The sequence below is a fragment of the Eulemur rufifrons genome, chromosome 30 (assembly GCF_041146395.1).
Source record: "Eulemur rufifrons isolate Redbay chromosome 30, OSU_ERuf_1, whole genome shotgun sequence".
Lineage (NCBI taxonomy): Eukaryota > Metazoa > Chordata > Mammalia > Primates > Lemuridae > Eulemur > Eulemur rufifrons.
The window spans coordinates 97,835,407-97,860,769 of NC_091012.1; the positions used below are offsets into that span (position 1 = coordinate 97,835,407).

Below are 25,363 nucleotides of genomic sequence, written 5' to 3' on the forward strand. Positions count from 1 at the left end.
CGACCTCAGCACACACACAGGAAAGAGAACAGCACAGCTTCTCTAGCGCGGCCTATGCTGTTCACATGGTGTCATGGCGCCGGCGGTGCAGGGACAGGTGGTCAGAACGAGAAAAGCTGCGGTTGCAGTCTGTGCACCGGAAGGGCTTAATGCCTGTGTGCTTGCGAAAATGGCGGGTGAGCTCATCTGAGCGAGCGAATTTCCAGGAGCAGCCATCCCAGGTGCATTTATAAGGCTTCTCTCCTGAAAAATGAATATGATAAAACAAAGGGAATTAGAGAAGAGATGCTTAGACACTAGAGAAAGAACAGAACAAGTAACTTTTATCAAGATTTTAATAAAAAACTGAGGCCAATCACTTTGAAGACACGATCTCATTCACATTTTTAATTAATGAATTGACAAATATTGTATATATTTTTAGTATTCAACATGAGGTTTTGAAATATGTGTACATTGTGGAATGGCTAATTTGAACTAATTAGTGTACTTATTACTTCATATACTTATTTTTTTGTGGTGCAAACACTTAAAATCTACTCTCTTAGCAATTTTCAAGAATACAATACATATTCTGTAAATAATTTTACAGAAATCCAAAAGTGAGGCTGAGATGGTAAAGTGGAAAACACATAGGTTCTGGCTCAAACAGGCCTTTGTTTGATCCAGGCTCTACTACATACTGTGTATCTTAATCACTTCTCCCTGGCTGGGTCCCTGTTTTCTCATCTCTAAAGGAAGATAAAAATGTATCACAGAGTTGTTCAAAACATTTTCTTTTAAAATGATCTCTAGTAAGCAATAAAAATGGGATCTAAACCCTTGTCTTTGACACTTTCCATTATAGTAACCCCATCTTCCCCTCTAATACCTCCCACTAAATAGTCTAAACTAGAGCCATACACACAGGATAAATGTGTAATTCAATGGAAAGGGCCCTCAGCTAAGGCTGTAGGCCTTTTTGTGTGTAAGCTCAGAAGCTCAAGGGCATAGAATCACATGGGGAAGGGTGTCAGGTCAAGCTTTTTGAAACAGTTCCATGCTCAGAGTCTTCAGGTTGCATCCAGGTTATATATGGGATATGTATGCTCAGGATAGCAAGCTAAATGGAAAAAAGCAGTATAAAATACATAAACACAGTATGATCCCATTATAGTGTATAGAATACATATTTCACGTACTACACATTTGTATACTCAGAATAAAGGCAATATCAGTACACTTAAATGTAAATTATCAGAGAAACCATTAATAGCGAGTGATTATCTGGAAAGTGTAGATAAGCGATGATGGGAAGAGGATTTTTTTTTTTTTTACTTTACACATTTTTGTACTGTTTGAATGCTTTAAAAATAATGATGTTGTATCTTACAATAAAATTTTAAAAAAGAAAGAAGGTATATAAGCAAAAATAAATATTAACTGTAAGTAAGTCTGGGTAGTAGGATTAGGGTAATGTTTTCTTTCTTAATATATTTCTCTGTTTCCCATCTTCCACAATGAGAATGTATTATTTTATAGTCAGCAAACAAGCAATAATGCAGACACAAAATGCACTGGTATTCTAATGGTCTCTCTTCCTCTGGCTCTATCTCCCCTTTCCTTTTTATAAATTCTCTAGGGCATGCAATTTTATGCTGTTCTAAATTCTGGTGGCAATCTGGTTTGCATATATTGTTTTTCAACTTACTGCATGCCACCCACCAACCTTCCTACATGTTTGCTAATTAACTGTACAGCATTCAGATAATGGGCAACAGGATAGAATCCAGCCTGAATCACAGCTTTGGACCATATTCAGGCAACCATTTTGAAGATTAAAGATGTCAATTACTGATCATTTCAATATTCGGAAATTGCTGCATTAGCAGCTAAGAAGAATGAGATAAAGTTGGATGTATTGAGACCAAAGATAGCTGATGAAATGTTATTGAAGGAGCTCAGGAAATTTCATTCCAAAATGACTCTTTGGTATAAAGAGTATTTTGAATTAAAGGCTCTTAGAGATTAACAGGCCTTGGAAGAAGCTCCTCATCTATCTACATAAACCAGACTGACCTGATCAAAAGATCAAAGGGGGCAATTGACTTCCCTTCCTCTCCCTGTTATCTTAACAAATTGCAGGAAAGAAGACCAAGAATGCAACCAGACCTGGCTCAAATTATTTTAAACATAATACCTATCTCTCAGGTTAATTTACAATTTAATCTGTTTCTCCCATCCATTAGTCCTCCCTAACACCATTTGTCACCCCTAAAAAGAGTTACCTGCACTCCTCGTTTTCCCTCCACTCCAAAAAGACAGGTATAAAAATCTCTGAACTTCATTGGGATATTGGGTAATCACTTTTTGATTCTCCCTATGGACATGGTAAATAAACCTTTCTCTTATTAATTTGTCTTAATTATGAGTTGATCATTCAGCGAACTTGTTTCCCCTCATCCCTACATTATCAAATGAAAAGACAAAGCTACTGAACTACACACACACACACACACACGCACACACTGTATAGGATCCCATTTATGTTTTCTATACCTTCTCTCTCTCTCTCTCTCTCTCACACACACATCAAAGAGAAAAGATCTAAAAGGCTACAGAGTAAATTATTAAGTGGGAAGGAGAATGATATTTCAGAGGGAGTTGAGAGTGTGTGAATGGAATTTTCACTTTTTGTTCTATGTAATTCTCTATATATCCACACTTCTCAACTGTAACATTGTTATCTATACATTTTTGTTGTGATCTCTCAAGAATTTGTCCCAAGATTTCTTATCTTCACTATACCCAAATGAAGGAAATTTGACAATTTGTGGTAATCAGGGTTCATTGCTAGAAGACACAAATTATTGTACAGGAATTCAGCAACAAGACCCATTTTCCTATTTCAAAAGCAGTTACCTTTTATTATCATTGAACAAATTTCTGTTTGTGCCAATAAATGTCATACGACACAACTCATGACTCCCATCAACTTATTTAAATTGAAGAACAAAACATAGCATACATAAGAAAAAAGTCATAATATAAAGCATATATATTAACTATATGACAAAGACAGTAAGTGTGATATAAGTTCCAAGGCTAGATAATAATCTCTGAGCTAGTGTGACAACACTGAGGTGGAGGCATGTGTAGGTTTTAGATGGATGGAGTAGAAGGCAAAAAGTGGTTAGGGGGAAGGTCTAGTACGGCAGTGCAGTGAATCATACATAGGATTAGCTATCCTGGAGTAAAAGGCATCTTTACAGGAGTATTATGAGATGATCCCAATTATAAAAGCCAGACTAAAAACTTTGGATTATAAAAAAATTGAGAATTTGAACTTAAGAGAGGAGGGACAGTGGGAGTAGTCTGTTCTAGGGGCAGGCAATAATGGGGAGGCATTGATAACAGAAAATTTTAACACAATAAAAAAACAGACTAAAAGTCTGTTTTTAAAATCACAATGTGCTAATTTTAAATCATGTCAATGACAAAACACTCCTCTCTGCCAGGACAGACAGCTCTCACTGCCCTCTGCCTCTGAATACATCACTTCACAAAGGCAATGGGGTATGTGCCTTTTTGAGTTAAAAAGTATGAAGACTTTTTAACTCAAAAGTGATTTGGTCAAAGTTGTATATTAAAATTACCTAGCCATGGGTGTATAAGAGGGATTACAATGAATAGGCAGCAACTGGAGTAATCAATTTGTCTGGCACACAAAATAGGTGCTTCAATTAATTATTTATTAAATTGATGGAGAAATCAAGAATAAATGTAAGGAACTCCCCATAGCTACCCATCCTCTCCTATCACAAGCCCACAGCCAGTGCCATTCTGAGAGTACAAACTGCAAAGGTCTGCAGCTTGCCCTGGGATAAAGGCCAATGCTGCCATCACCGGGCCAAGAAGGGAGAAGGGAGGCTGGGAAGTTTCATATGCCACACGGACAAATCCTAATGCTGTTGCTACTGTGGGACCAAGGTGCAAGGAAACCATGAGTCCCACAGCTACCTCCATACACTGCTCCCACTCAGAGTAGCCTCACTCTCCCCAGTGGTGGGCTCATAGTGCAGCGACCACTGCGCACATCTGAGCACTCCTCCAGCAGCCTGAGGACCACCCTGCCCCTGTCTATCACAGTCATCACATGAATGTACTATGAGAGAGCCTGAGGCCAAATCTGCTGGACAGGTCCTATCCCCCAGTACTTGAGCATATAAGCCAGGGGCCCGAGAATCACCCAGCCCAGTCTATTACCATTGACACTTCAACATTCCTCCTAGTATCTGAGTTTGAAACAACACAACCTATCAACCTACGACAGCTTGTATCTACCCACAAGGACCACCAGCAGGCCAGGTAACTAGACTATTCAATCTGTCACAGCCACAACCAACACCAGTACAGTCCACTTATATTCCAGTGGATTGCTCTACCACCATTGCTGCTATCACCCACATCACACGTATTGCCCAGGGATTCAAGAACCTTTCCACATGCCCAGCCCACCACTGCCACTACTGACATCTGAGCAAACCACATGGAAGCCCAACAAATGGTCCATCTGGACCCACTAACATCATTGCCAATGTATACTGCCTGGGGACATAAAGACAGGCATGCTCAGCCAACTGTTGCCACCACTGGGGCCCAAAGACTGGCCCACCTGGCATCTAGTCCACAGCAAAACTTTAACACAGCCACCACTAATAACTGCACCTAAAGCCACTGAGGAAATCAGATATCACTGATGCTATTTACAGCCAAAGAAATTGTACTAATATAAAGATTATACTACTGAATCCACCCCAAATCAAAGCCAAAATGGACTACCAAACCAACAACAATATACATCTTCAGGAAAAAGTCCTCCCCTATGAAAGCAATTAAAAAAGAAAACAGAAAGAAGTGACTGTTACACCAGATGCATAAGGACAAAAGAAACATGAAAACACAAGGAAACATGACACCTACAAAGAAACACAATAATTCTTCAGTAACAGACCCCAATCAAAAAGAACCTAACAAAATCATGGATAAAGAAGGATAAAGAATTCAAATTATTGATTTTAAAGAAGCCCCATGAGACCCAAGAGAATTCTGAAAAACAATACAGAGAAATAAGAAAAATAATTAAGGATATGAATGAGAAATTTACCAAAGAGATAGACATTTTTAAAATAGAACCAAACAGAAATTCTGGAAGTGAAAAATTCATTAAAGTAATACAAAATACACTTGATAGCTTCAGCAATTGACTACATCAGGCAGAAGAAAGAATCTAAAAACTTAAAGATAGAGTTTATGAAATAATCTAGTCAGACAAAAATAAAGAATACAAAGGAAGAAGCAAATCCTTCACAACATTTGGGACAACATAAAGCGACCAATTATTTGAAATATCAGTATCCCTGAGGATGAAGACAGAATAAAAAGATTAGAAAAACTAACAAAATAATAGATGAAAACTTCCCAAGTCTAGCAAGAAATGTAGACATCCAGATACAGGAGGTTCAGTGATCTTTAGGCAAATACAATTCACAAGGTCTTCTCCATGGGACATTATAATGAGATTTACTAAGATAAATAATGAATCCTAAAAACAACAAGAGAAAATTGTTTAGTCACCCATAAAAAAATCCCATCATACTAACAGCAGATTTCTCAGCAGAAAAATTATAGGCAAGAAGAGAATGGGATGATATTTTCAAAGTGCTGAAAGAAAGGAGAAAAAAAAAAACCAGCCACCCAAGCATACTATATCCTGCAAAATTATCCTACATAAATGAAAAAGAAATAAAGTCTTTCGAAAACAAGTAAATGTTGAGGGAAATCATTACAAACAGGCTGGACCTACAAGAAATGCTCAAGGGACTCCTAAACATGGAAATGAAAAGATGGCATTTACAACCATGAAAACATATGAAAGTATAAAACTCATTGGTAAATCACACAAAAAAGGAAGAGAAAGGACTCAAATTATACCACTATAGAAATCTATGAAAGCATAATGATAAACAGTAAGAGAATAAGAAAGGAACAAAGAATATATAAAACAACCAGGAAACAATTAACAATATGACAAGAACAAAATCTCATATATCAATATTAACTTTAAATGTAAACTGATTAAATTCTTCACTTAAAAGATATAGATTGGCTGAATGGGGGAAAAACATGATCTATCTATATGCTACTAACAAGGAACTCATCTTATCAGTAAAGACACATAGACTGAAAGTAAAGGGATGGAAAAAAACATTCCACGCAAATGGAAACCAAAAGTGAGCATGAGTAGCTATGTGTATATCAGATAAAACAGACATTAAGTCAAAAACAGTAAAAAAAGACAAATAATGTCATTATATAAAATGAAAAGATGATTCTTTGAAAAGATGAACAAAATTGACAAACTGCTACCTAGACTAAACAAGAAAAGAAGAGAGACGATCTAAATAAATAAAATCAGAAATGAACAAGGAGACATTACAACTGATACAACAGAAATACAAAAGATCATAAGAGACTATTATGAAAAACTATATGCTGACAAACCAGAAAACCTAGAGGAAATTCCTGGACACATACAACTTAACAAGATTAAGTCAGGAAGACATAGAAAACATGAACAAACCAATACTAGTAGCAAGATTGAATCTGGAATAAAAAAAGTCTCCCAACAAAGAAAAGTCCAGGACCAGATGGATTCACAACCAAATTTTACCAATGTACAAAGAAGAGCTAATACCAATCCTCCTGAAATTATTCCAAAAAATCAAATGGAGGGAATTCTCCCTAACTCATTCTACAAGGCCAGCATTACCCTGATACCAAAACCAGAAAAGGACACAACAGAAAATTAGAGGCCAATATCCTTGTTGAACACAGATTCAAAAATTCTCAACAAAATACTAGCAAACCAAATCCAACAGCACATCAAAAAGGTAATACACCATGATTAAGTGGGATTTATACCAGGGATGAATGGATGGCCCAACATATACAAATCAATAAACATGATATATCACATCAACAGAATGAAGGACAGAAACCATATGATCATAGCAAAAGACACAGAAGCAGAAAAAAAATTCAACATCCCTTCATTATAAAAACTCCCAACAAACTAGGCATAGAAAGAACATACACCAAAAGAATAAAAGCCATATGTGACCAACCCACAGCTAACATTAAACTGAATGGGGAAAAGTTGAAAGCCTTTCCTCTGAGAACTGGAACAAGACAAGGATGCCCACTTTCACCACTCCTATTCAACATAGTACTGGAAGTCCTAGCCAGAGCAATCAGGCAAGAGAAAGAAATAAAAGGCATCCAAATTGGAAAACAAAAAGTCAAACTGTCCTTCCTGCTGATAATATGATCCTATATCTAGAAAAACCTATAGACTACACCAAAAAACTCTCTTACATTTGATAAATGAATTCAGTAAACTTGCAAGATATAAAATCAAAGTATAAAAATCACTAGCATTTCTTTATACCAATATGGATCTAGCCAAGAAAGAAATGAAGAAGGTAATTCCATTTATAATAGCTACAAAAAAAAGATACCTAGGAACAAATTTAATGAAGGAGGTGAAAGATCTCTACAAGGTAAACTACAAAACACTGATAAAAGTAATTGAAGATGACACACACAAATAGAAAAACATCCTATGCTCATGGATCAAAAGAAATGACCATGTTGCCCAAAGCAATCTATAGATTCAATGTAATTCCTATCAAAATATCAACATCATTCTTTACATAATTAGAAGAAACAATTCTAAAATTTATATGAAACTAGAAAAGAGCCCGAATAGCCAAAGCAATCCTGAGCAACAATAACAAAACTGGAGGTATCACATTACCTGACTTCAAAATAGATCACATGGCTATAATAATCAAATCAGCACTGGTATAAATCAACAGAACAGAGAACCCAGAAATAAAGCCACATACCTATAATCAACTGATCTTTGTTAAAGCTGACGAGAATTTACATGGGGAAGGGATACTCTCTTCAATAGATGGTGCTGGAAAAACTGGATAACCACATGCAGAAGAATGAAACTATACTATTATCTCTCACCATATACAAAAATCAACTCAAAATGCATGAAGACTTAAACATAAGACCCAAAACTATAAAAATACTAGAAGAAAACCTTAGGAAAACTCTCCTGGATATTGGTGTAGGCAAGGAATTTATTACTAAGATCTCAAAAGCACAACTGACAAAAATAAAAATAGACAAATGGTACTTAATTAAACTAAAAAGATTTTGCAAAGGAAAGGAAACAATCAACAGAGTGAAGAAACAACCTGGTGAATGGGAGAATATATTTGCAAACTATTCTTCTGACAGGGGACTAATATCTAGAATACACAAGGAACTCAAACAACCTAACAGAAAAACAAACAACCCCATTAAAAAGTGGCAAAGGACATGTATAGACAGTTCTCAAAAGAAGATATACAAATGGCCAATAGGTATATGAAAAACTGCTCAACATCACTAGTCCTCAGAGAAACGCATATCAAAACCACAATTCTTATCCAAGTTACAATGGCTATTATTAAAAAGACAAAAAACAACACACATTGGCAAGAATGTGAAAAAAAGGGAACTCTTATACACTATTGGTGGGAATGTAACCTAGTGCAGCCACCATGGAAAACAGTATGGAGATTTCTCAAAAAACTAAAAGTAGAATTACCATTTGATCCAGCAATCCTACTACTGGGTATCTACCTAGAGGAAAAGAAATCAATACAGCAAAGGGATTCCTGCACTTGCATATTTATTCCAGCACTATTCACAATTCAATAAATGTCCATCAATGGATGAATGGATAAAAAATATGTGGCACATATACACAATGGAATACTACTCAGCCATACAAAATAATGAAATCCTGTCATTTGCAGTATGGATGGTACTGGAGGTCATTATCTTAAGTGAAATACACCAGGCACAGAAAGACACTTATATGTAGGAGCTAAGATATTTGATCTCATGTAGTTAGGGAGTAGAAAGAAAACAGAGACTAGGAAGGGTGAGTGGGGTGGGGGGGAAAGAGAATGAAGAAAATGAAGAGGGTACAAACATACAGTAAGATAGAAGGAATAAATTCAATGTTTGATAGCAGAGTAGGGTAACTATATTTAACAAAAATATATTATACTTGGGTGATGGACACCCTAAATACCCTGACTTAATCACTATGCATTATATACATGTAACAAAATTTCACATGTACCCCATAAAATTTTACAAATAAAAATAAATTTTTAAAAATTAAAAAATAAACAAAAGTAAAAAAGAAACCCTAAGGGGGTGGCAATGAGACTATAATTGAAAAAAAGAACATTAATAATAGCTAACATTTACTGACTATTTACTATATGCCAGATACTATTCTAAGTATTTTGCACTATTACTATTCCAAGACAAGGAAACAGAGGTAAAAAGAGGTGAAGTAACTTTCAGCAATGAGTAGTAGTATGGGATGTCAGATCCAGACAGTGTAGTTTGACAACATGACCAGTATGAATAAAAATCCATTCAAAATAAAAAGGAAATATTCACTTTAGAAACAAATAACTGAGGGAATAAGAGAATGTTAAGAATCAATAAAAGAATTTGAGCCTGGGTGTTTCCCTCTATACCTTCAAGGAGCTTAATTTTAAAACCTAAAGGGGGGGTGGATATGTGAACTGATGTCCATCGATGTCTTTGTGTATGTGTGTGTGAGGAATGGATTGTAGTAAGGAAAGGACAAACTCAATACTACCTGGATAAATCTATGATATATGTATGCTATTAATAAAACCATACCACATTGCCTATCATTAAATAAATTCATTCAACTCCCTTTAGATCTGCTTTATTTATTTTTTTGAGACAGAGCCTCACTCTGTTGCCCAGGCTAGAGTGCCGTAGCATCACCCTAGCTCACAGCAACCTCAAACTCCTGGGCCCAAGTGATCCTGCTGCATCAGCCTCCTGAGTAGCTGGGACTACAGGTGTGCATCACCATACCAGCTAAATTTTCTAATTTTTGTAGAGATAGGGTCTAGCTCTTGCTCAGGCTGGTCTTAAACTCCTGAACTCAAGCAATTCTCTTGCTTTGGCCTCCCAGAGTGGTAGGATCATAGGTGTGAGTCACAACGGCTGGCCCAGATCTGCTTTCTATCTTCATAATCATCTGGAAAATATAGGTCCGAGACTCAAACCCACTGATCAATCTTAACACCACACAGAGACAACCAAGTAGCATGTTCCACAGAAAGTACACAGTACCTTTTATGATATATAGTTGCCAAAAATTCAACTTGAATCTGATTAATCCTCCTGATATGACTATCAGTTTACAGAAACTAAGGGGGACATTGAACATGTTAAAATGACATAATGAAGATATAATCAGAAAAATCCATAATATGGCAAACTCTATTGGACAAATGACCCAGGTTCTTCAACAAATAAAATGGAAGAAAAAACAAAAAAGGAAGAGTGATTAAAGATTAAAAAGATATTTAAGAGAAATATCAACCAAATTCAATGGATGAGACTTGTTTAGATGCTGATTTGAACAAACTTTTAAAAATAGTTATTAGACATTGGAGAAAATTTCATATTAAGAATTATTTTGTGATAGTCGTATTGTACTTATTTTTAACTCTGCTAAAAAATATATATTTTTTTACGAAAATATATTTTTAAGTATTTATGACTAAAATGATATTATGCTTGGAATTTGCTTCAAAATTATACAGTGGTGAGTGGGGGGAGTTGGTAGGGGTGTAGAAGAAACAAAATTGGCCACGTACTGATATAATTCTTTTTTTTTTTGTTTGTTTTTTTTTTTTTTTTTTGAGACAGAGTCTCACTCTGTTGCCCAGGCTAGAGTGAGTGCCGTGGCGTCAGCCTAGCTCACAACAACCTCAAACTTCTGAGCTCAAAGGATCCTCCTGTCTCAGCCTCCCGAGTAGCTGGGACTACAGGCATGCGCCACCATGCCCGGCTAATTTTTTCTATATATATTTTTAGCTGTCCATATAATTTCTTTCTATTTTTAGTAGAGATGGGGTCTCGCTCTTGCTCAGGCTGGTCTCGAACTCCTGAGCTCAAACGATCCGCCCACCTCGGCCTCCCAGAGTGCTAGGATTACAGGCGTGAGCCACCGCGCCCGGCCTGATATAATTCTTGAAGTTAGATGAAGCATACACCAAATTCTAGTAAACTATTCTGTTTTTTCCTGTTTAAAATTTATGTTTAAATATTTAAAATATATATAGTCAGTATATATAAAATACATTTTGTATTATATGTACTATATGTACTATGTATAGTCAGCATCCATCCCACATAGAAGAGAACCAAACAAAAACATCAGTAAATAAGAATAATGTCATGGGAACGTTGGGACGATGCAGCCTAGACCTGATCACCTGTTCATAGCCTCAAGGCACAGCAACGAGGGCTCTGGGTCCTTCTACACAAACCCTAACACAGTAAATGTAACACAACAGATGTTTACAAGAAAGGAGGGCTTCTTCCTTGTCCAAGGTGTTTAAGTCCCAATTCTGAGCTGGAGATCACTGGGGAGAAGGAGTCTCCAAGCAAAGGGCATAAACAAGTTGCATCTAGTTTCTAGTCAGGTTTCGTTCAATCCTTGGTATTTTAAAAAAAATTTCAACTAGATGCCAACATTCAAAATTTAGGAACAATAAAAATCTTCATTTTTTTTGCTTTTCTTTAACAATAAGGATATTTCCTAATACAGTGGTACCTCAGTGTCTGTGGTGGATTGATTCCAGGACCCCTCTTCCCCTGCAGATACCAAAATCCAGTGTGATGGCTTCCCAATTAGAAAAACCACACAAGTGCTTACTGAGGATGATGAAGACACCAGCCTGAGTGCTTTCCTAGGCTGGTTTTAGAAAAGTTGCCTTAGAGTAGGAACAAGACATATGGGTGAAAACCATCAGTGGGGCTGTACTTGTGGGTATAAATGAATCAGTCTTTGTTTCAAGACTTCCTTCTCTTATCTCTCAGAAATTCTGTGTGTGTGTGTGTGTATGTGTGTGTGTTGCGGGTGTGAGGGGAGTGGACAGACCTGTATGGATTCTGCGGTGAGCTTTCAGGTGAGAGCTTTTGGTGTACACTTTGCTGCATCCTGCAAAGTCACATTGGTGAATCCGTCTTCTCTTCAAGTCAAGTGACTCTTCTCCCTGCATTTGAGCCATTGTTGTTGATCTAAGCAAAGAAATAGAGATAAAGCCAAAGAGTGACTTTAAAGTGGAGGCCAAATAAATGGACTTAAATACAGTGGTGCCACTTCATATCTGGTTTTAATTTATGTTAATTTAATACTAGATCCCCAAGAGAAGAAATAATTGGAATAGTACAAACAATTCTCTCAAGTAGGTCATTCTGCTCAAAAGTACAGGTCCCTGAGAGAGCGTGGTGGGTGATAATCTTTCTTTGGGTGTTTGTGTTCTCAAACAGTATGAACATTTCACTTAAATAAATCTCATTCTTATGCTTAAAGAAATATGTTTTTCATACAACATGGTTGCTAAACATAAGCCAACTACTTCCAATTAATTCCAACACTGGAATACAAGGCTGTTTTAAACAGAGAGAAACAGTATACAACTATACTTTATGGGAAATTTGAAGATTTTTCAAGGGCAAAATTGATAATCTACAATTAGAACATTAACTCTACCATAATGTGCATGTACATGCACATGTGTGCACATAAATTCATATACCTTTAGGCATTTTACCTATATTTACCTATATTTTACCTATATTTTCTTGTCCTCAAATTCTTACTCTTGTGTCTGATAATTACATCCATCTCTATGTATGTGTACGTGCGTGTGTGTGTGTGCAAACACATGTGATGACCTGAAGTAAAGATAAAAGTACTCACTCTTGTTGTAGTCCCTGCAGACTCTGTAAGGCTGAGGATCCACTCTCAGTTGCACTCTCCTCACTGTCACTTGGAATTTCCAGTGGAGACATGGAGGTAGGGTCAACTTTCACTAAAAGCAAAGAAAGGGAGCAGTGTGGGCCAGAAATGTATGTGCCTCTGTAATCATTATCAGGATTCCCAGTTTGGCCCACATTGAGAAATGGAAGCAAGATAGAAAAATAAAGGAAGCAAAGATGGAATAAGAGTATTTGTATGGCAGGAAGAGAATAACATTTTAATTATTAGCATAGCAGGGAACAGAAATGCCTTTAAGGGAAGGGTGGTATGGAGCATTCTGTACCACTAGAATGTGAGTTTCTCTAGGATAGGGTCTAGATATGATTCATCTCTCTATCTCCAGCTCCCCAAACAGGGTCTGCTGAAAAGTTAATTTCAGAAGGAACAAAGGTCATTCTGTAACAAAGACACATGTACCCGAATGTTTATAGCAGCACAATTCACAATTGCAAAGATGTGGAAACAACCCAAATGCCCATCAATTCATGATTGGATTAGTAAACTGTGGTATATGTATACCATGGAGTATTATTCAGCTATAAGAAATAACAGAGATACGACATGTCTATGGTTCTCCTGGAGAGAGTTGGAACCCATTATAGTAAGTGAAGTAGCCCAAGAATGGAAAAACAAGCATCACATGTACTCACCAGAAAATTGGTTTCCCTGATCATCACCTAAATTCACATCTGGGAATGATACCAATCGGATATCAGACTGAGGTGGGGGGTGGGGGAGGGGATGGGTGTACGCCTACATGATGAGTGCGTTGCGCACCATCTGGGGAATGGTCACGCTTGAAGGTGCTGACTCGGGGAGGGGGGGGATGTGAGGAGGGGATGGGTATATACCTACATGATGAGTGCAATGCGCACTGTCTGGGGAACAGACACGCCTGGAGCCTTGACTTGGGGGCACAGGCGGTACATGGGCAACGTATGTAACCTGAACTTTTGTATCCCCAATAATAAGCTGAAATAAAAAAAAAAACAAAAGTTAATTTCAACGTGTATTTGTTAAATAGAACTTTCTGCATAGTTCTCTAGCTGTCCTAAGATCAATTCCTAGGATTACTCCAGAAGTGAGAATATCTCCCTTAGTTTTTATGCCCCTAAATGGAAATAAGTCAATGAGATGAAACATGTACCTAGCACCTAATAGGTGCTTGATAACGTGTCCCTCTCTTTCCACCTATGTTGGGAGAAGCCTTCAAATGATGTTTCTAATTTATAACAAAGCTCAATCAGGTGGTCAGCAGTTTTCAAGATCCAGTTAAAGCTTCAAAATTTCTATATAGAAAAAACTTAAGGGTGCCAATAAGGTGAGGGGGAGTATTTGGATAGTGCAGTTGTCTCTACACTTTGTGTATCATTCACTAGAAATTTTTAAGCATGCATTTTGATGTGTGCATGTGTATGACATAAGTGTACTAGTATCCTACAATTTTGTGTTCATTATGCAAAAACAAACAAAAGTAGCATGTCACCTCATTCCAGTTAGAGTGGCTATTATCATAAAGAAAAAAGATAACAAGTGTTGGCAAGGATGTGGAGAAAAGGGAACTCTTATTTATACACTGTTGCTGGGAATGTAAATTAGTACAGCCATTATGGAAAACAGTATGAAGGTTCCTCAAAACATTAAATATAGAACTACCATTATGATCCAGCAATCCCCCACCTGGGTATATATCCAGAGGAAATAAAATCAGTATGTTAAAAAGATATCTACATCCCTATGTTTATTGCAGCGATATTCACAATAGACAAGATATGGAATCAACCTAAGTATCCATCAAAGGATGGATGGATAGAGAATATATGGTATATATACACAATGGAAGACTCTAGAACAAGACCCATAATGAATAGTAAGATTGAATTAGCAATAAAAAAATCTCCCAACAAAAGCAAAGCTCAGGACCAGCTGGACTCATAGCCAAATTCTAACAGATGTACAAAAAAAGAACCAGTACCAATTCTACTGAAATATTTCCAAAATATTGAGCAGGTGGGAATCCTGTCTGGTTCATTCTACAAAGCCAGTATCATGCTGATACCAAAGTCAGAAAAGGACACAACAACAACAACAAAAAAACTAGAAACCAATATCTCTGATGAACATAAATACAAAAGCCCTCTACAAAATACTAGAAAACCAAATCCAACAGCACATCAAAAAGATAATGCATCCCAATCAAGTGAGTTTTATACCAGGGATGCAAGCATGGTTCAACGTATCCAAGTCGATAAATGTGATGTACCACATAAACAGAATTAAAAACAAAAACCATATGAACATTTCAATAGATGCAGAAAAAACATTCAATAAAATCCAGCATCCCTTCATGATAAAACTCTCAACAAACTAGAAATAGAAGGAACATACCTCAAAATAATAAAAGTTATATATGACAAACCCACAGCCAACATCATACTGAATGGGGAAAAGTTGAAAGCATTCCCCCTAAGAACTGGAAAAAGACAAGGAGGCCCACTGTCATTACTTCTATTCAACATAGTACTGGAAGTCCTAGCCAGAGCAATCAGGCAAGTGAAAGAAATAAAGGGCATCCAAACTGGAAAATGGGAAATCAAATTACCTCTGTTTCCTGATGATATCTTATACTTAGAAAACCTTAAGGGCTTCTCCAAAAGTCTCCTATATTTGATCAACGAATTAAGTAAAGTCTCATGATATAAAATCAGTATACCAATCAGTAGTATTCTTATACACCAATAAGGACCAAGCTGAGAACCAAATCAAGAACCTAATCCCATTTATAATAGCTGCAACAAAAACAAAAAAGGTATTAATAAAAAGCTTCTGCATGGTGAAAGAAATAACCCACAGAGTAAAGAGACAACCTACAGAATGGGAGAAAATAATTGCAAACTATATAAAATGGAATATTATCCTGCCATGGAAAAGAACTAAATCCTGCCATTTGTGACAAAATCCAGAGGACATTATACTAAGTGAAATAAGCCAGGTATAAGAAGACATGGGCTGGGCGTGGTACCTAGGCTCAGCAAGAGCGAGACCCCATCTCTTAAAAAAAAAAGGCAAATACCACATTATCTCATTCATATGTGGAATCTAAAAAGTTGATCTCATAAAAGTATAGAGTAGAATGGTGGTTACCAGAAGTTGGGGTGGTTGGGGGGATGGTGTATGAGGAAATGTTGGTCAAAGGACACATAATTACTATTAGGAAGAATAAATTTCAAGAGATCTATTATACAGCGAGGTGACTATAGTTAATGATGATATATTTTATTTATAAAAATGTGAAGAGTGGATATTAAGTGCTCTCACCATAAAAATGATAATTATGTGAGGAATTCATTTATTAATTAGCTAGATTTAACCATTTTACAATGTATATATACTTCAAAATATGTTGTACATGATAAAACATACAATGTTATCTGTCAATTTTTTAAAAAGGGTAAGAAAATGTAAATTTTGATACTTCTTACCTTCCAACTGTTTTGTGTGCTCCACCTAAGGTTTAGTAAGCACCCCATTTTGGAGACCAATGAGATAATGTTCTTAGCATGAAACTACAATGAATGCTTTTAAAATTTATTCTGCTTGCTTAGAGTGGTTCTGCTGAACTGATGGATATTATGGGGTGTAGATTCAAAGCTCCTTCAAATCATCCCTTGTTGCCACCACCACCTTGATCTCAGCAAACTCTCACACAGGGAATTTTATTTCCTTTTTTGTTTGTTCATTTTTGTTTGTTTGTTTAGCTTTTCCTTCCTACATGGGAATTGACATTATATCTCAAAAATAAGATCATTATGAACACTTACCATTACTAAAATTAACCACTAGTCAATGATGATATTTTTATTCAAAAAACAACTGGAGAGTCTCAGCAACTTGATGCGTAGTGTGTTGTTTTTTGGCCTCCTACATTTAGTAGAGGGCATCAAATTTCAAAGGTAGAGACTCTTAGAAAATTCTTTTTTATACTGAGCTGAAATCTGTTTCCTACTCATTTCCACCATCTTTCATTTTTAACTCATGCTAAACATTATCAGCTCCTCATTTGACATGAGTTTGAATACTCTCACCATCCTGGTCTCTCTCTTTTGATTATGCTCCAATTCCTCAATGTCCTTCCTAAGGCACAACACCCAAAACTGATTGTAATACTACAGATGCAGGGAAGCTAAATACCTTGAACTATTGCAGAGGCCATATAATTTTCTTTGATCATTCCTGATTACAAACTAAAGTAGATATACCTCGAGGAAGGGAAGTAGGTGGTTGGAACATAGTGGTGGAAGAGAGACTTAATTTATACCTTTCTGAATTCTAAACTTATTTTTAAAATTAAATGAAAAGGAAGATTACAGCATATGAATTCTCTCCTTGACAAATTTTCAAGTTCATTTGCTCATCAAATTATTTGTTGCAGGACAACTGCTATCTAGCACTATGTTAGGTTCTCTGGAGAGGCACACATTAAAAAATATTAATAAGATAGAGTCTTATTCTTGAGGAATTTAGACTTCAGTTGTGTATAATGCCCATACACTTCTGATAAAGGCAAATTAAAAAGTAAAACAGAGGGTGATAGACTCCAAATGAGAAAGAACACAGGAAAGATGGCAATATTTCAAAGAAGACCATTATTTTGTAGGAAAGAGAAAAGCAAAAATGTTGGGAGAAGCAGGAGGTACAATTGGCTAAGCGTGGTAGGGATAGAAGCATTCTCAACTTTTCCACAAAAGCACTCCTTAATGGCATAGAAAAATAAATACTTTCATTTGGAAAGTCCTATGGTAAATGTTTTTAGTAAGCTTAAACCATTTTTGAAGTTTACGTTTTATCTTAAAAAGTTATTCAAATTTTGCATTTTGCTCTATAACAATCATATTTTAAATATAAAATGCTTTAAATTATTTACTATCAAATAATATAGAGGTTCAAGGAAGATGGATAATATTTCACTGAAGGATATACATACCCATTTGAGAAGCCTGGTCTAAGCAATAGAGAGTCATTGTAATTTCTTAAGCATTAAAGAGACATGATAAAAACAATGTTTATGAAAGATTAATCTTGAAGCAGTATGCAAGAATAATTGGAGGAGGTAAAAAGAGACAGGAGATAGGATGATGCAAAAAAGTAATAGATGGAGGAAGATGAAGCCCAGGAAAGGGGCAATATTGATGCTCACCTGATCCAGCATTTTTGCCATCTCCTCCAATGAGTGGGACTGTAATGGCTGCAGGGCCCCCTTCTGCAGGCAAGGTAGTATACACCATGGGCAGAGACTGCACCACCACAGGGATGGTTTTCAGGCCACCCATCTTATTTGCCAGACTGACTGAGGGGATAGTGTGAATCACATGTAAGATCTGCTGGCCACCAGTGCCCTGAGAGGAGGTCAGGATAGAGCCTGGAGTCAGAACGGTAGGGATGTTTGCTGAAGGGCTTGTATCAGATGTTGAAGTGGACACAACAAGGGTCTGGGGAGCAGACTGTGGCTTGGTAGGATGTACTGGAGCTTGCAGCATGCTAGCAGGCTGGAGAGGAGCCTTGGGCTTGTGAAAGGAGAGGTCGACAGGTTCCACTTGGGGCAAGCTAATATCATTAGCCAGAAGTTCTTCTGGTGGCTCAATCTTGATGTCATTAAACAGTGCTGGGTTCTCCATGGGGTTGGCACCCAGGAGTGATGGAGATGTCATGTTATTTCTGTCTGCTGTCTCACTGGGATCCCTGATTTGAACAGGGTCAGTGACCTAAAATAAATAAATAAACAAATGAGAGATGCAAAACAGTCAATGTTAGTACCTTTGAAGAGACATGTGAGCGATGAAAGAAAAGAATCTCTAGTCTCTTCTTGTGGAAAGAATACATGATGTTGGGAGAAATAAGGAGGAAAAGCTAGGCAAACTTTACTGAGCACCAGTAAGTACCAAGTACTGTATCAGGTAATTGATAAAAATCATTGTATTTAATCTTCACAATCATCCTGCAATATTAAAGTCAACACTTTCTGAGTATCTGCTATGAGCCCAGAGGGAGCACACATAAATAAGGTATAGTTAAGAAGTTCATACTAACATACTAACTATAATGATAGAATAATGTGAGTAGCTTACAAGTCATACCATAATAGGATATGTATTAGACATACAAGCAAGGTGTTTCAGAAAAAGAAAAGGGAATGATTCATTCTGTCTAGACAGGGAAAGCTATAAGGAGGAAGTGATATTTTAGATGAGTGTTAGAGACTTAGTAGGAATTCTCTAGGCAGATAAGAGGTACGAAAGATATTCCTGTCTGCAGAGACATAACAGACAATATACTTAGGGAATAATGATGCAGTACAGTTAATTATATTATATACAAAGTTGAAGTGTGTAATTTTTAAATTGTGGGATATTTTAAAAATACTAATAAATGATCACTTTATATGTAATACATAAAATAATGTAAAGCCCCAACCTAATTAAAAACTTTCTAAGAATTCCATGAATTAAAAGGTCAAGGATATTATGAACTGTGTATGCCGTTGCCAAACACCAGTCTGGATCTTGAAGATAGCCTTGGAGATGGTGGTGCTACTTTAGCCAGTAAACAAAACAAGCCTCCATTCTCTATCAGCATCATATTTGAGTTATGGGAGTTTTAAATTATGAGAGATGTTCAGCAATGCATCCTTTATATGAAATATAACCATCCTTTAGCTTTGTATATTTGGAAGATGAGGAAAAGGTGGAATTCAAGGAAAGGCTGGGTGATAGAAGATAATTGTTTGGAGAAGAGTGACAAGGGCAGAACTATTTCCATGAGATTTGACTAGCTTCTTAATGAAGGTAGATTGAAAGGGGAATAAGACTGGATTCAAAAAGACTAGAAAGAAGGATGTAGAAAAATCTTGGTGAGACATTTGAAGAAATTTGAATATTGACTGGATATTGGATGATACTAAGGAAATATTGTCAACTTTAAGGTGTGATAATATTATGGTTATGATTTTAAAAATTTAGGTGAGAGATAATAATGGCCTAAACTCAGAGTGTGATGAGGAACAAGGAGAGGCAGCATCCTCCTGCCCTAACTTTGTCTGTAAAATCCTTAGAGCATGCCTGGTGGGAATGAGTAAAGGCACCAAAAAAGCATCCATGCTTTATCTCCAGAATTTAGCCATACTGGCATCTGCGTTTTCCCTATTCTATGCTGTGACACTCTTGGTTCCTTGATTTGCAAGCCCCCATCTCAACTCAGGCCTTGTTTGTGGTCCAAACATTGCTTGAATCTGCTCCTCTAGGACATGATTTCTATGATTTGTCCCACTGTTTCACATACTTCTAGTATAATTCATCCTCATGAGTGGATTTAACCCATTTAGAAAAGGGTGGTAATAGAATCCTGTTGACAGTTTGATGACAGGGTGGTGGTGGGCAGAGAGTAGAAGAGTAGGGAGAGGATGTTGTCAAGAATGGCTCTGCTGAACATAAAAATCCCTTGTTACCTGAATCCCCCAGATCAATTTAAGCTCTTAGTTTTCTAACATTTCCCACTTGTCTCTTCACATGACTAGCTCCATTCCCAGATTATAAAGGCATAATCCAAGGAATCTTCCATGGAAAAGTAGGAATGGGATCTCTTTCCATAGTTCCTCTAACATTGCTGTCAATAACATTGAGAAAGAGTTATAATAGAAAGCATAAGATTTGGTGTAATATCATTTTCTATAAGAATTAGATTGTGAGTGCAGATGTGTAAATAGATACAATCTGCCAATAAACATTAAGGAAGGATCTAGCTAATTTTTAGGGACTTTCTGGACTTTGTGCTTTAGGCTCAGAAACCTAAAAAACCTGAAGCTCTGAATCCTAAATATAAAATGGAGACTACTTTGGTAATCTTACTCTCTTTTGCCAAACAAAGACTATTTCCAAGATGCTTAGTGCTGCTTATGATGTGTTTAGCTTGTACTTGGTCTATAGTTATTCATTTTATCGAAAAACATATTATTCAAGAATATCCAAAATGGAAACTGAGTGATGAAAGTCTAGAAACAGAAGAACTTATTTTTTTAGTGCCTTGATGAGATATGATGTTACAGGGCCCTATTCCAAAAAGCCATCATGATTTGTGCTTTTGTAGACTAAGCCTATCTTGTGGTTTGCTAGTTCTTAACCAAAACCCTGCCCGCAGCAGAACTTACTCCTGTCCTGCCATTATCATAAGGCTTTGAAAGAAGTGTTGGAAGGCCAGTTGTTTGGGTTTTAGTGTTTTAGTAGTAACTTCGTCAAAGCATAATCACATATTTCCTTCTGTACGTATCACTTTCAAGTGTGCCTGTTATATCTAAGTGAATCTAGCCTCCAGCAAGTATTTTCTGGGTGTGAATGCTGTCTTCCTCAAAAAAACAGACTATACTTGAAAGCAACCCTCAAGGTTGATCTTACCGTTCTGTGCTTTGTGGCCTGAAGATAAGCATTACATATCTACTTATTAGGGTGAATAATTTTTGTTTGTGTGCACTGAGTATTCTCTTTTCAATATGGTCAAAATAATTTTAATAAGAATCCCGATATACAGTCTAATCTATACTATATTTTGAATATAACTATCCCTATGGTTTAAAAACAACCACACTCTATCTGCTTTGCCTTCTCTTTCTAAATAGCATATTATACTTGAAGGTTCTGAAGAAGACATAATATAAGAAGTGACTGAGTTTTCAGCCCTCGAATTTTAGTAATTTTAAGAATTCTCACCAAGATGACTCAGCATGGCTCCCTGTTTCACTCTTCATTGAATGTAACACAACAGCTTTGAAAGCTCATCTGAGGATTGATTTAAAGCTCTGCTATCAGAATTTTCTGTTTAAGCCATCTTTTTTCATCTTTAACATTGTGTGCTGGCTTCTATTTTTAAGCGTTTTTTAGTCAATCACTATCACTCTTCAAAGAAAGAGAATAGCTACTTTCCCCATTTGCTATTTTAAAACTTGAGGTTGAATTCTAGGATTTTTGAGTCTATGAAAAAAGTTGTACATGAAAAAAATTAAGAAATGTGGGAGTGGTTTGGGGAGAAGATTTAATTTCCACAACCGTCTTCCTTAAATGCCCAGAATCCCAATCAGATTTCCTTAAGTCAATTTGAGTGACAAGAAAAATATAAAGTTCTTTATTGATGTATTACTGTAGCTGAGACTTTCCCTAGGATCCTAACTAAGATCCCATTCCCCTTGTGCTAGGAAAAAAACCCAGAGAAGAGGTGGTCAATTTCACAAATATTTAAGCTTTTGAACATTTGACGAAGATAGGTAGAGAAGTCCTAGGTGGTGAAGGGTCAGAGGAATCAGCTGTTAAAATCAAAGTTCCTACTTTTCATTTATTTGAAACAATTCTGATGTGAGCTTGAAAGTGGGAAGGCAAGACTAGAAAGAAAACAGAAGAATAAAACACTCCAGACAGCACAGTAGGTAGAAAGAAGAGGAAGGAGGCTGTTACAGCAACAAGATAAAGCCCAGGCTCCTCCCAAAGAGAAATAGGAAAGCTGTTTTTGTAAACAGGTCCCTTCTATTATAGTTTTGCTCTGGGTTTAGACTAATCATTTTTATGCCTGGGTGCACATGTGTGCACATATGCATACATATTGTGCATATTAATTGTTTAGGTTAAAAAGTCAGTTTAACCCTCTGAAACTCTAGTACTTCTCCAATAAGAACATCATGTGTTTGGGCATTAGAGAAAAGGAGAGGTGGATGGAAATGGCTATTAGAAAGCTGGACTTAATCTAAACCTAGAGGAATTTCAATCTTATATCCCCACCATCTCAATAGCATCAGGAAAGGGAGCACTGTAGGACATTAGAATTCATCAATTTGCACAAACAAATGAACTAGGCAATCTTAAGAGACTAGGATAGTAGCAGCCACATCCAGACAAAATGAGATCAAAAATGTACATATTTATGTATATTTGTATAAGTGTGCATATATTCATTCACTAAGTATTTGCTTAGTACCTTGCATGGAAATATACAAATATTAGTACCTAGCATGAAACTGTAGAAAATATGAAAAATACTAAGATAAAATCGTTTTTCTTTCTCAAAACATCTAACATTATTTTTGGGTGATACATGGATAAAGCTACTTTAATAGTTACATATTTATTTTATTGCATATTAGAAAAAACATATAACACATTTTAGTACGCTAGATGGTGGCCCCTCAAAAGATTTGTGCACAATTTAATCCTCAGAATCTATGAATGTTACCTTATTTGGGAAAAAGATCTTTGCAGATATAATTAAGGATCTTGAGGAAATCATCCTGGATTATCTGGATGGACCCTAAATTCAATGACAAGTGTTGTTATAAGTGACATACAGAGGAGCGGCACACAGAAACACAGAAAAGAAGGTGATGCAAAGATGCAGGCTGACATGGGAGTGATGGGGCCACAAGCCAAGGAACACCCACATGCACCAGAAGTTGGAAGAGACAAGGAACAAATTCTCTCCTAAAGCCTTTGGAAGGAGTACAACACTTAAAAACACCTTGATTTTGGACTTCTGGCCTCCAGAACTGTGAGAGAATGAATTTCCATTGTCTTAAGCCACCCAGTTTGTGGTAATTTGTTGCAGCAGTCCTGGGAAACTAATACCTCACATCAAACCCGGGATTCTCCAGATTACTTAGGACAAAACTAATGTATTAATAGGTATTTTTGTTTATTTATTTATTAACTTAGCTGATCTATAAAAAGTAAATCAGTAATAATTATGGCAAGGATGTGATGAAAATTGTGAAGGTGGTAAATAAATAATTGAAGTTTGAGAGACAAAAAATGTCACTGAAAAGACAAGAGATATTTACATGAAGCAGTTGACAATAGGGAACAGGTAATGAGCAGAGCCACATGAATGATGGATACAGATAATTTAGTGTTCCAGAAGCATGAGTTCACTAGAAATTTATGAAAGTTGGGACTGTCAATGAACATTTTATGGAAGAGATGGAATTGGAATTTGGGCACCAAGGAAAGTTGGGGTTTGGTGAGTTAGGCTGATCAAGGCACAGTCTAGGCAGAAAAAATAGTGTGGGCAAAGATGGCACAGAGAACCTATTAGAAATGTATCAGCCAATTAGATAGTATTATTCATTTTCTTGAGTGTGACAGTATTGATGTAGTTATGTAGGAGAATGGCATTATTTGTAGGTGATACATGATAAATTATTTAGGAATGAAGTTTCTTGATGCAATTTACCTTCAACAGTAAGAAAATGAGAGAGAGAAAGAGAGAGAGAGAATGAGACTATGTGAAAATATGTACCAAAATGTTAACATGATTAAATGAGGGGAGGGGAGACATGTATGATACAAGAACCCTAAAGCTGCTCATACATTTTGACCAAGAAATCTCACTTCTGGCCAGGCACAGTGGCTCATGCCTGTAACCCTAGCACTTTGGGAGGCTGAGGCAAGAGAGTCACTTGAGCCCAGGAGTTCTAGACCAGTCTGGGCAATATAGTGAGACCCTGTCTCTACAAAAAAATAGAAAAATTAGCTGGGCATGGTGGCCCACACCTGTAGTCCCAGCTACTCAGGAAGCCAAGGCAGGAGGATCGCTTGAGCCCAGGAGTTTGAGGTTCCACTGAGCTATGATGACACCACTGTACTCTAGCCTGGGCAACAGAGCGAGACCCTGTTTCTAAAAAGAAAAAGAAATAAGAGAAAAGAAATTCCACTTCTAGGAAATAATCAGAAACCAGAAAAAAGGAAAGGGCAGGTGGTATGTTGATATAGAAATTCTGAAGAGAGAGAGAGTAGCATGTGTGCCGAGCTATACAGCCACCCACTAATCCTAACTGGTAACATAAACAAATCACATGAGGAACCCAATTAAGAGGCTTCTGCCAACTGGGATGATGCCAGTATTGTGTGGTCATAGAACACAAACTCCCAGCCTTTGTTCTCTGAGGCATGGCCAGTGTTCTGTGGTAATGTACCACAAGCAACCTAGGTATGCTGAAAGAAGACACCCTGGAAATATCAAGAAACAAACAAAAAAAAGTGCTTAGATCACCTACTATCCAGACTTTTTTACACATTGAACCAATTTCAAGGTGCTTTCAAATTCTGGAACTTCAGTATATTTAAATAATGCATGGAAAAACATTTCTAGAATTATAGTTAGGTGCACTGAAATTTCAAAACAAGGTAGCTATGCATGCTTCACAACATGTCACTGAGTATTTTACGAGTACAATAGATTTTTATCTAACATTACTTATATTCAGCTTCCTCTTGGTATTAACTATGACTAAGCTATAGCAACCAGCAGATGTTTTGCAACAATTAGCAAGTTTTGATG

At 36.7% G+C, this 25,363-nt stretch overlaps 1 protein-coding gene across 2 annotated transcripts in view; it reads right to left on the reverse strand.

Annotated features, from left to right (window-relative positions):
* Positions 1 to 61: 61 nt before the first annotated feature.
* The window catches only part of KLF8 (KLF transcription factor 8), a 45,688-nt gene continuing 20,386 nt past the window's right edge, over positions 62 to 25,363 (reverse strand). The window contains exons 2-5 of one of the 2 annotated variants that reach the window (XM_069463827.1): positions 18,195 to 18,759; positions 12,938 to 13,049; positions 12,113 to 12,252; positions 62 to 243 (exon numbers count right to left, since the gene is read on the reverse strand). In XM_069463827.1, coding sequence (XP_069319928.1) covers positions 62 to 243; positions 12,113 to 12,252; positions 12,938 to 13,049; positions 18,195 to 18,759 — 999 coding nt within the window. Of the gene's footprint in view, positions 244 to 12,112; positions 12,253 to 12,933; positions 13,050 to 18,194; positions 18,760 to 25,363 lie in introns of those variants that run through there. The other variant, XM_069463828.1, reaches the window with a different exon arrangement.